Below are 12,452 nucleotides of genomic sequence, written 5' to 3' on the forward strand. Positions count from 1 at the left end.
GGGTGTTCATATATTACCCTTATTTACACCTGAGGAAACACAATTCCCAAAGAGGTAAATTGAGAATCTCCTTTGCTTTATTCTGTGACACCCACACTCCTCAGAACACAGCCTTTCCCAGAGTAGGAGACACAGGTTACCTTGTAAGGCGGACCCATGGGGGGTGGGCCTGAGAGAAGGGAAATGACCAACCAGCCTGCTGCTGGCTTCTGTTTTTAAACTTTGTTTTTCTCCCCAGTTCTTGCGCTGGTGTAAGGACTAACTGGAGGCTTGTTTTTTGATTGGTTATGTAATGCGCAGTGTGGCCTCTCTTCTCCCAGGAGTTGGAGGGGCCCCCCTCCTCTAGTTTCCATCTGAGGAGAGAGTGGACCTGCGGCCAACACTTCCAGCCTCATCCTGGTGCTCCATCCCCCTCCTGAGCAAATGCGCAAAACAAAACTGTTCTAGGCAAGGACCAGCCAGATGAGAGCCTGGTAGGGTGCAGCTCTCACCCCGGTTAGGAGAATGTGAACTGAATGCATTTCCCAGGCGACTCTGCCTTCGGCCCATCCCTTCTCAGGTCCTCTGCTGCTGAGGCCTCACACAGGAGAGAGGACTGGAGTCTCTACACTTAAATTCTTGGAGGTTTTGTCTTTCCCACGACCAAGCCCTTTCTTGTTGAGGGTTGGAGGAAGTGCATATCTCCAGACAGCTGTCCCTCCAGCCGACCTGAGGTGGCCTACCTCCACCACCTGCCAAGCCCCAGCAGCTGGTCCCCTCACCCCCTTGGCAAACACTAAGGGTTACCAGGAAGCCCATATCGGGGCCAGTTGGTTTGGTCTTTGCTATGACCACCTCTTCTTGTCACTACTGCCCTCCAGAGTGGTGGTCGAGAGGTTAGATCCTGGCAGATGGGAGTGGCAGGGCTTTCAATCTCTTCATGTTCAGGGCTCCGAGACATGCCACCTGCATCCAGAAGTCCAACACAAATTAGTCATGTGCCTGAATGAGGCTGGGACATGCTGAGAGCCTGGAAGAAACAGGGCAGCAGGAAATGAGGTAACCCCCCACCCCCACCCTGTAAGCTGGGTCCTGATCCTCCCGGAAGTCCACGGTGACATTTACCTGTCAATTCTAAGCAGTGTCCGCAATAAGCCTGCTGGACTCATGACAGGCTCTGGTCCCAGCACTGACCCAGCCCTCATTTGTGCACCAGCAATCCAGGGGCCCTGCTGTGAATGAGCCCATGTCACCGAGGTCTACCCACAGGCCCTTGGCTGGGTATTTTAGCTGGACTTGAATGTGTATGTTATAATGTTGCCTTTGGGTGAAGGCATACAATCCACGTTATTCACAGATTCTGGTTACCTTTACTGAAAGGTCTTTTTTGGGTATTATTTAAACTGGACTTAAATGAGGCTGTAAGTAACAAAACTGCCTCTCTTTGGATGATTTACAGTCTAAGATGTTCATGGATTCCAACAGGCTGCCTCTCCTCTTCCCAGCTGCCATGCTTTACTACCACGCCCCTGAAGGTGAGGGAGTCTCGCTGTTTAGCACAGGACTTTATGGAGATTGGCTGGAATAAGGAAGAGGAAATACACCACCTCTTCTTATAAGCCCTGGTTTTACTCTCAGCTGAATGAAAGGAGAGCATAGGAAGGAAGGGGACAGGTGAAAACTAAGGCTGTGGGGTCTAAAAGCTATTTCCATGCAAGTCTGGTTGCAATGGTTGGGCTAGTCTTAAAGCATGGGAGGGGGCCTGGAGCTGGAGGGAGCAGGGGTGATGGGTGGAACCAGAGATGTTCTCCAAGCGGAGGCTTTAGCCACCATAGGTTCTGTGCTGAGACTGTGGGCAGCTGTGCTGAGAAGGGACTTCAGATCCTTGTTGCTGTGTCTGCCTGAAATAACCTTTCCTCCTAGGGGATCACTCATCCTTCCTCCTCTGTTCCTGGGGGACTGCTGGGAACTGGGATGGGAGGAGCAGATGCCGGCCTGTGGGGTTCAAGCTGGCTGTGTGAAGGAGAAGGGTTCATTTACAGCCAGCAGGAGAGATCTCCCAGATTAGGATTCACAGAGCAGAGTGGCTTAGGCAGGCTGAGGGTGATAGTCTGGGACCCCAGAAGTTAAATGACTGCAGGGGCCTAAAGGTTTCCCATTGGCTGGTTTGGGGCTCCCCTAACTTCTGGTCAGGTTCTTCCCAGAGCCACGGGAGGCTGACACTGGTGGGCTCCAGCCCCAGCTCCCAGGGGAAAAGAGACAAGTCTTCCATGTGGTTTCTGCCCAGCCCGTGCAACCGGAGCCGGGGAGCCTTTATTCATTTTAGGGAAAAAGTGAGCACAGCAATGAGAGGGGTGTAAAAGTGAGAGAGGAGGGAGCAATACTGACATGGGAAGAGCAGGAAGGACAAAGTCTGGTCCCACAGGCAGCCCAACACAAAGCTTAAGGGAGGGGTGGCCCCCATCACCAGGCCCCTAGGCCAAGTCCACCCGAGAGAGAGGGGAACTTGGGACTCAGGAGCACCAGGATGTGGCAAGGGGTCAACACTGATGGGCTTGCAGCTAGCACCACAGCAGCCCTGCGTGGCTTGGGGTAGGCCCCCTCCCACCCTTCAGCTGGTTTCTCAGCAGAATGAATGGAAATTTCAGCACAGGGGTGCTCTGGCACAAAGAACACAGTCAGTATGCCGGCCCAGCTTGCACTTTCCTGCACTTGGAGGCCAGAGGGTGGGCCTGGGGATGTTGGTGCATCAAAGCTAGAAAGCCACCCAGGCAGGAGACCCAGGTACACACAGACACAAGGGCCTATGGGCACGCTGCTGACCAGAACTGGACCCTATCTCATAGCCAGAAGGTCAGGTTCAAGATGGAAGGAATGGGGTGTGTGCTGACAGAGAGGGCCAGAAACCAGACACAGCCAACCTCTGGGCCCTTTCTTCTCCTTGGAACCCTGGCCCTAGGCTTCATGGCACCCAGGGCAGGGAGCTGCTACCCTCCCCCCATGGCCATGCCCAGGAAGGATGGAGTCTGGCGTGATGGGTAAGGGGAACTGACTGTGTTGAGGCCATGGGAGGGAGAGGACTGGCAGTTAGGTGGGTAGGAAGGCTCTCTAAACCCAGTTTCCCAGGGTTCTGAGCTGGCACTGAGCACAAGGAGCCGGGCTTTGGGGAGCAATCACTGCCACCCTGACCCACATTCATTAAGCAGCTTTTTCTGACCTCACCTTGGGGCCTCCTTGGCCAGCAGCCCCCACTTCTGGGGGCAGAGGTGCCCCCACTGAGTGCTGGAAGGCAGTCCTGAGTCAGGAGCCAGGCCCCTGTTCCTCACAGGAAGTGAGATGAGGTGAAACCAAGGATGGTGACTAAGGCCCCAAAGTCCTCTGCCTCCCCAGAAACTCTGCAGTCAGGCCAGCCCCAGGGAGCAGAGCCTGTGTAAACACGCTCAGGAGGGGAGGAGGGGTTGCTACATATGAGAAAATGTTAAAAATAAATTAAAAAGCACCGCTGTATCCTGTGGTGGCCTCCACAGGCCCGAGGTCTCAGCGAGGAAAGGAAAGGCTGGGGGCTATCGGCTCAGGGTGATAGGCTCCCTCTTGCAGGCAGCAACAGGAGTGGGCCTCATTCCACTTCCTTCTCCCCAGACGGTTTTGGGGAAAGAACCTGTGGGTTGAGCAGTTTCCTCCTGTTTCCCTGACCCCAGTCCCCTCTCACATGTCTTCCCTCAAGCCCTGGGGTCTACAGGGGTGTCTGAGTCCCCTCCCCTGCTGATGAGTAGCTTGCACGAGGCACCCACATGTAGACCTGGAAAAGGCCTCGTTCGTTGTCAGCTGCACGCCTCCCAAAGTGAGCCATCTCTGCCTCAGGCCAATGTGGGGAATGTGGGAACCACCACCCCACACCCTGAGAACTGGGATGGGATGGGATGGTGAGTCAGGGGTCACAGTGGCCCTTGAATTGGGTCTAGCTGGGGTACAGTCCAGGGGCAAGTTAGGTGCTTCCCCAGGGCCTAGTGACCCCTGAGGAACCCAAGGGATTGCCCAGCTGGCTTCCTGCTGGGCCTGGCTCTGAGCCAGAAGCTGCTGGTGTGAAGAGCTGCCAGCCCCTGGTGCTTCCCTGATGGGCGCTCGCATTGGCAAAGGCATCCTGTCTCCCTCCCTCCTCCTCCATTTCTCACACCCCATCCATCTCCCCGGCAGGCTGGGAGTTGCGCAATCTTCACCCCACCCCCGCTGGTGACCCTGGTGGGTCTCTGGTCTGCAAGGAGAGAGAGGAAGACAAACATGGGCCAGCTGCCCTCTCTGGGAGCAGCTTCAGTGGCGAGGACTCTGCCCTGGCCCAGCCTGCCCTGGGAAGCCTAGAACTTTCGCGATTTCCACCTCAAAGCATCTCAGTGGACTTCTACCCAGCACAAGCTCGCGCTCTCTCTCTACCTCAGAGATTACAAACTGGCATTCTCTTTCATGGGTTTTTACATTTTCTGAACTGATTGCCAACATTTAAAAGTCAGGATATTTCACATAAAAATCCAGAGTTCTGGCTTCTGAAAAGAAAATCAGACCATCTGGCGATGCAGGGCCCCTCTCTGAGAATAGCTGGCAGCAGCAGCCGCTTCGGTCGGCCCCTGTGCCCACCCAGCCCCGCAGCCCTCCTTCGAATCCGTGGCTGGCCCTGTGGACGTGCGAGCTTACCACTCTAGTTCTGGTCCTCCCTTTTCCAGGGCCAGGCCCTGGCTGAATCCTAGCCTCTCAGTGAAAAGAAACCTTAACGGTCATCTTCTCCAGCTACGCTTCCATAATCTGAATCCTCTCTACAGCTTCCCGCAAGTAGCCATCCAGGCTTTGCTTGGATACTTCCAGCAGCAGACAACTCCTATGCCTCAAGCAGCCTGATTCGAAACTCTCCCCCACATCCTTTTCTCACTTACACTGCCCAGTTCCCAGGCTCTGCTCCTCCGTGGTGGCCAGCTGCACCCTTGCCCTACCGCCTCCTTGTTGCTTGAGCCTCTAGAACCTTCTCTCAACCTTGCCAACTTCTTTCCACTTCTTACTTGCCCGCCAGGGATCTCGCACTTGACAGGCAGACTGTGCAGCTGCTCACATTCTTCCCTGACCAGCCACACGCCACAGGCCTGATCATCACTGGTGCCCCCAAACCTAGGGGGCTGCTAAATGAGGGGTGACAGGCCCGAGGCACAAGCATCCTGAGCAGGTCTTCCTTTTCACAGCAAGGACTGAGGTAACAGAAAGGGGGGAGTAGCAGTGCCTCCCCCAACCCTTGGGGACTGCCAGGGGTTAGCCCCAGGCCTGACTGTCCCCCGGCCACAGTTCCTGGACCCACCAGGTCTGCTCAGTCCCCACAGTCATGCTGAGCCCAGTACAGCTGTGGGCCTTTGGCAAACCCCAGCCCCTCTGCAGACAGCCCTCAGCTCCAGCAACAGGCAAAGCTGGACTAAGTGAGGAGACCAGGTAGGGGTCTGGGATCTCTTCCCCCAGTGGGCTCCCCTGGGTTTTCCTTCAGCCCGCATAGCACTGTCCATGCGCCAAAAGGGCACGAGGGCTCATGGGCTCTGCTCTTGGGGCAGATGTGGCCTTGTGCCAAGCTCCTGATACTGGCCGCACAGACCTTTCCCAGGATGATTTCTACCCTGCTTCCCGTACCCTGGGTCAAGATTCTGCCAGGGCAGGCAGAACTGGAGGAACACCTCCATCCCTCCCCGCACCCCACCCCCAGCCTGCCACAGGCTCAGCGGAGATTTCCCACAGACGGGATGGATTCAAGTCCCAGAGAGATGCCAGCAGAGCCAGCAACCCCTCCTTGCCCAACCTTGTGGTACTTAGATCTCCCAAGCACTGGCCTTCTGCCGATGGGCAGATCCATTAGTTTTTTAAGTTTTCCCCAAACACTTTAAACTTCAGTTATCGGGTTAAAAACTCCAAATAAAATACTAACTGCTTCTTGGCCCAAAGTTAGGGGTCTTGGCCCAGGGGGAGGGGCAGCAGCTTGGGTGGCTGAGCTGAGACAGGCTCTTCCTGCTGCCTCTTGCCCTGCCCCCCATCACCAGCCCCTCCCTCCCCACGAACAAGGCTGGTTCTGGCAGATGGATCCTGGCTCCCAGAAGTGGCGAGGCTGGGGTACTGCCACAGGCCTCACACGCGGATCTGGTACCCATTGAGGTCTGGCATGGCTTTGGGCTCAGAAGGCTTCTTCTCCCCCGATGGCCTGCAAGGAAAAGAGAATGGAGAAGGGGTAGGGGTGAGTGGCTTGGCAGGAAAGTGGGCGAGGAGGGAACAAACAGCGGCTGCTCCTGGTAGCCCCCTCCATTCTTCAAGGTGCCCCAAAGGCAGTAGCAAAGTCCATGTGGGAGTGTGTTCCTGGAACCCCGATCTGCCTGTGCTGTCCTGCATGTGGTCCCGAAACTCTCTTACAGGCTCCTGCTCTCTGCTGGAGGCCCCCTCCTCTGTGGCTGGCTGAACAGCTTAACTGTGTAACCCTCTGCACTGGGAACCTGTTCCCTACCAAAGCCTCTCCGGTTGAAGGGAATGACACTGCCCACGGGAAGCCTGCTTGTGCCCCTTAATCATCCTGGAGCTGCGACTCCTGAATGATAATGATATTAAGGCGAGAGCCAGACCAACGGGTAGGAGACAAAGGAGAGGAGGCGGCCTGGTATTTTAATGGGATGTTTCTGCCATCTAGATGGAGGCAAGCACCAGACTTGCAGGGGCAAAAGTGAGGTTCAAAGCCACCCACCAGCCGCCATCTGATGTTAACCTTTCCCAGTGGCGTTGCCGGGAGAACTCATCGTCTGGCAGGAGCCCACCCCTCCCCGCCTCCCTCCTGCAGAAGCTGCCTCCGACCCTCCGTGTGGGCCCGCTTGCTCGGGCACGGCAGCCAGTGGGCCAGTGTGCGTGGTTTTCCCTTGGGGAAATGGGACAGCAACCCACCAACCCACATCACCTCCCTCTGGCGGGGAGGGGAGGGGAGTGCAAAAAAAGGAACAGTGGGAAAAGGGTGAGAAAAACGCGAGGATCTAGAAGATGAGAGGGAAAAGTGGCCTTCTGGCTTCCCCAGGCGTGACCCCATCACCCCATCCCTTACCGCCTTTCGCTGCGGCTGTTCCTGCGGTGGGGGCTGGACTGGCCCCGCTGCGGGGAGGAAACGTCCTTCTTCCGGTCCTTGGTGGGGGAGGGAGGGCCGGTCCCTTTGCCAATCTTGGTGTGAAGGAAGAAACAAAGACACACTTAGGGCTTCCCCAGAGTCCCTCCTGCCCGAGGCCTCCCTGTTTCCGGGGTCACCCCAGAAGCCGCAAGCTTCTCAGCAACTCAGCCCACCTGCTGCGGGGGCAAGGGTTCCTCAGCAGGCCAGCTTGCACTTAGGGGTTAGTCACTGAGCTTTGTGATACTGTAAGATGCCCTCGAGAAAAGGGCCATTTACCCATGGCATGTAAATGCAACAGCTGGGGAAGCAGCCCATGTCCGCGTTCTGGGCTGGGATCCTACCAGTCCCAAGGGGGACATTGGTTATCTTGAGCCAAGCAGAAGCTCAGACTGGCAGCTGTGTATGTTAAGAAAAAAGGAGGAAAGCAAATGAAACATCTTTTATATGGCATGATCAGCTTGACCTGAATTTTACAACATGGGGTATACGGTGGGGATGCTGGAGAGGGGCAAATAAAGTGGGGAGTCCTTAGCGCCACATAGATTGGGAATCGCAGCGCTGAAGAATAGGTAATCCTTGGTGCCAACTCTAGGTCCAGCCTGTTCCCTTGAAGACCCCTACGACTCCCACAGCAGGAGCCAGGACAGCCAGTGATTCGCAGGGGAGGGCCAGCCCCCCACAGCCGTGCAGGGTCACTGCAGCTGGCTTCTACTCTGGGGGAAGGTGCTGTCACTGCACAAGGTCGTGCCTGGGGCCTGACAAGGCAGGGCAGCCAAACTCTGACCCGCCCTGCCGGGGCACTGCCGGCACCTGTGATGTGCCTGCGTTCCCCATCTCGAGACTGAGTGCCTGTCTGATCACCTCATCGCCTGTCTGCAAGCTCCTGGGCTCCCTTGTACCTCAGTTTCCTGCCCCAAAAATTGAGCTCCTAACTGCCACCAGCTGTCTCCTGGGTTCAATAGTGACCAAGCAATGGGGAAGGGCTGAACACCCAGGAAGGGCCAGGCAGGCACCAGGGGAGGCACAAAGTCCAGGGGGACCCAAAGAGAGGCCAAGATTCTGCCCACTGTAAGGCTGGGGGTGGGCAAGCTTCTCAGCAACTCAGCCCACCTGCTGGGAGGCAACAGCCTCTGGCCCTCCTGTTCTTTGCAGGTGGGAAAGAGGGAGAAGGAACGACCACCCTCATTGTCTTCCCATGGTATGACTTCCTTCCTTTTTCTGACTTCCTCCTAGTCCTTTATTGAATTAGGAGTTTGGGAGGTCAAGGGTCAGGATATGCAGGACTGATGGAGGTTCCTTACTCCTGGCTCTACCTTTCCCTCCAGACAGCCCATGATTTCCCAACCAATGGCTCCCCCAGAGCTTGGCACCCCTGCCCTTCTCCCCAGGTAGCAGAATCCCCCCTCCACCCACACCCAGGTCACCTGCTGCTTCCTTCCAGAGCCCTCCCTGGCTGGCCAGACTGCATGGCCTCTCCACCCCCATCACCTCCCTTGAGCGTCGCTCCACCTGTGCTGGGGTGGGGGCCCAGCTGAGGGGGTTGGTGACGTTCCCCGAAGCGGCGCGCTAGGAAGCGGCAGCCCTCCCATTTCCAGAGCCGGGCCCAGGGCAGCCGGGCACTGACCTTGAGCCGCATGTCGCGGGCGTGGCGCTCCAGCTCCTTGCGGAAGTCCTCGCGGCCCAGCCTCTCCACGTCCAGCACCGAGTGCTTCCACTCGATCTGCTCCACGCTGTGCGGGTCGTGGGACACGCACTGGCCCAGCTTCACCTTCTTCAGCACGTGCCAGCAGCGGCCGTAGGCGGCCTCGTAGTCGAGCACGAGCTCGCTGAGCGTGCGGAAGGCCGGCGGCTTGTACATCAGGTCCTCGCGCCGGCTCATGCCCAGCGCCCCGTAGCGGCCGCCGCAGTTCACCCCCAGCACGATGTGGCGGAAGTAGTTCCCTGAGAAGTAGGTCTTGAAGCTGATGGGGAAGCGCTCCAGGGTGGGCATGCTGTTGGTGAGGTAACTGGGCCCGCCAGCCCGGCTAAGGAAACAGCCCGCAGAGGCGCCGGGGCCGCCCCCCATCCCATCCCGGACCCCGTCCTCCCGCCCGCAGCCCGCCTGCAGTAGGTGCTCCCTAAAGTCACCTGTAGGCTCCTCGGTGCGGCTGCTAGGCTGTCAAGCAGGCCTCACAAAGTATTAAGAGCTAACAGTGAGCTCCCCACGGCACACTGCAGGGCTCTCCAGAGCTTTGTGGTGGAAGGAGGGATGAGCGAGGCCCGCCGCCCGCACCCGTCTCCCTCCCTCCTCCTTCTGTCAGTCGCACACATTTCCGCTCACCCGCCCCTCCGCTGGCTCTCAGACACACTCTCTCACGTTTTCTCTTTCACACGTACACTTCCTCCCAGATGCAGACAGTTCTGTTCTCTTTCTCTCACTGCTGCCCCCCAAAACACACAGCCAGGCTCCCCTGGCCCAGGACCCCGACCCGGCCTGGCCTGGCTGCGCACTCCGACCTCTCACCCCGCCTGCCGCACTCGTTCGGTCTCTCCATCCTGGATTTCCCACCCAGGACCTTCTGCACCAGCTCTTCCCTTTGACCAGAGGGCTCGTCCCCGTCCACCTTGGCCGGCCCCTCTCAGGCCACTGGCTCAGCCGTCATGGCTGACCTCCCCTCCTAAGGCAGGTCAGCTCTCCCGTTTCCTTCCTCCATGACACACTCACCACAAACTGTAAAGATTTTACTTACTTCTTTGTCTACTAGCTTTTTTGTGTGTCCCCGGCTAGAACGCAAACTCCTGAGAGCAGGGACCTTGTCTGACCACGTTCCTTGATGCATGTCTGGGGCTCAGCCCAGACCCAGGCACCTATTAGTTACTCAGTGAACTCTCCTTGAACAAATGAGTGGAAGGAGATGACCAGATAAGAGCTTGGAGCGGATAGCCCGTACAGGCACCGCGCCAAGTGTCCTCCATGCAATTACTTGTCCAGCTGTCCTAACGGCCTTTCGCTACAGGCACGACCAGCATGCCCTTTTGGCAGGGGAGGACTCCCAGGCTCAGAGATGTTAAGGCACTTCCTTGGGGTCACATAGTCAGTAAGCTGCAGAGCTAGGATTCAGGTCCAGGTCAGCCTGCCCCCGAAGTGTGTACTCTCGGTCCCTTCGGAACTTACTGAGCCCGACTCCTTGCAAGTGCCTGAGGACGCAGAGATGAACCAGGCCCACGCTCGGGGTGCAGCAAGGAGGCCGCAGGGGAACAAACTCAGTAGAGCGTCCGCTGTGTGTGCAGCAAACAAGGGGGCTGTGGCCGTTCTGTGGGGACCACGGGGAGGGGCCCCAGGACGGGAGCTGCTCCCTCCTCTCCCTGCTGCAGTGTAGGTGGGAGCCTCCACTCTGGTGTGTGTGGCCCCTGAAGAGAATGCGGGTCATGAAGGAGGCACCGGCAGTGGCCTCAAGTTCGCAGGCTGGCCTCGGGCACTTCCCCATAAAGAACCCTTTGGGCAGGGCCAGGCTTCTCAGGCTCTAGGGAGGAGGCCTGCCTCTCAGCAAACCACCACCACCGTGGGGTTAGCTCTCGGGGCCTCTGCGGGAGGGGGACTGAGGAGGCGTCCCTGGGGTCCCTTTGTATAATTTCAGGTAGGTGTGTCCATGAGGGGTCGGGGGAATGCTCCCTTGGATTACAGTCCTTTTGCAGAAGCTGAGCTCCTGGCCTGACCATCATGTTCTCCTCCCCGATCTGTCCCAGGGAGTGGAGTCCTGTTCTGTTAGGCAGCTTGCCTCCTGCCCTCTCTGCGGCACTAAGCTGCCACCNNNGGGGGGGGGGCGGGGTGCAGACAGAATACTTAAGAGCTGGGCGGTACTATGGGAAGCAGGAGATGGGAGGGCTGGGCAGAGATGAGTCAAGACTGGCCTTGGACTGGTAAGACTGAGTGATGGGCACATGGGATTCGTTATATTGTTGTTTGTACAAAGCTTAACATTTTCTGTCATGAAACAAAACAAAAGGCTATAGCACAGACGAATTAGAACAGAGAACTGGCCATAAACACCTGTCTCCCTCCTGCTCTGACTCGGGGCTGGTCTGTCCCACCTCCCTACCCCGGTGACCCAGCTATAGGCCTCAGTTCTGCCCTTTGGATGAGGGTGACCCAGAAACTCTGCTTGTTTAAAGAGGCAGTTTTGTTTCAAAGACCCCATCCATCATCTCCACGAATCAATGTGTCCTGGAAATGCCAACATTTGGGCATTCAAATGGCTTCTCCCAGACTGTCTGGTTCTCAGAAATGGGACAATAGCCTTTGTGAAACAATATGCCCTGATTTGGGGGTTCAGAGAACACAGTCACTGTGTCCACACAACTCAAAAAAGACCTGCCTAAGGGCGCCTGGGTGGCTCAGGCAGTTAAGCATCTGCCTTTGGCTCAAGTCATGATCCCAGGAAGGGACAGAGCCCGGGGTTGGGCCCTCTGCTCAGCCAGGAGCCTGCTTCTCCCTCTCCCTCTGCCCCTCCCCACTGCTCATGCTCTCTCTCTCAAATAAATAAAATCTTAAAAAAAAAAATCTCCCTAATAAGCCTGGAAAGTTAGCAACTGAGGTGCTGGGGACTGAGTCCCCCAAGAGCTCCTTCACTTTGGGACCAAGTTCATGACCTCTGGGAGGGCCTTGGAGCTCATTCAGCCCTCTCCTTCCAGAGGAGGAAGCTGGCGCCCAGAGAGGCTGAGCCCACCTGCCCCTAGTCTCCGGGGGCCAAGGAAGGATACATTCCCAGGATCACGGCTTCCAGGCATTTGATTGGCAGGGCCTCTTTGGTCATTTCCTTGGCCAGGTCCATCAGCCTGGGGGAAGGGAGGCACAACCATGAGGACACGGCCTCCAGTCCCTTCCAGTGGGGGAGCGTCAGCAGGAGGGAGCAGGGGGTTTAGAAGTGCTACAGGACAGAGAGCCCCCTCCCTTCCAGCTCAGGCCCAGCTGTCTGTCTCAGGCCCCCAATCTGTCCTGAGCCTGAGTGGTGGGAGAAGAGGCAGCCACTAAAGACAAGGAAGGAGGCCCCTTCCCCCTTTCCTACCCTCCTTTCACTTCCTCCTCCCACCCCAGACTTCTCTCACTCCAAAGACTTCTGGGAGAGGGGAGCATGAAGGGGGGAGGCAGACCCTGGTAGGCAGGTCTTCAACACCCATGGTGCTGGGGGCCTTCTATGAAGATGGTGTTGTGGGAGCCAATGGAAAAGCATGCCAAGGGGGACCTTGGCAGTGCTCTTGTCCCTTTCGGAGCAGAGTGAACATCCCTGACTCAACCATGGCTTCTCTGAAGAGCTTGTAATTGATTAAAACTGCCCCC

The 12,452-nt window shown here is 57.2% G+C and overlaps 1 protein-coding gene across 2 annotated transcripts in view; it reads right to left on the minus strand.

Moving 5' to 3' along the window:
- Positions 1-2,250: 2,250 nt before the first annotated feature.
- The window catches only part of VASH1 (vasohibin 1), a 20,232-nt gene continuing 10,030 nt past the window's right edge, over positions 2,251-12,452 (minus strand). For both annotated transcript variants that reach the window (XM_040641615.1, XM_008699374.2), the window contains 4 exons: positions 11,876-11,950; positions 8,760-9,141; positions 7,076-7,188; positions 2,251-6,196 (listed from right to left, as the gene is read on the minus strand). In XM_040641615.1, the coding sequence (XP_040497549.1) occupies positions 6,124-6,196; positions 7,076-7,188; positions 8,760-9,141; positions 11,876-11,950 (643 nt within the window). In that variant the 3' untranslated portion in view covers positions 2,251-6,123. The remainder of the gene's footprint in view (positions 6,197-7,075; positions 7,189-8,759; positions 9,142-11,875; positions 11,951-12,452) is intronic.

This window comes from Ursus maritimus, unplaced genomic scaffold (genome assembly GCF_017311325.1).
Source record: "Ursus maritimus isolate PB19 unplaced genomic scaffold, ASM1731132v1 scaffold_25, whole genome shotgun sequence".
Classification (NCBI taxonomy): domain Eukaryota; kingdom Metazoa; phylum Chordata; class Mammalia; order Carnivora; family Ursidae; genus Ursus; species Ursus maritimus.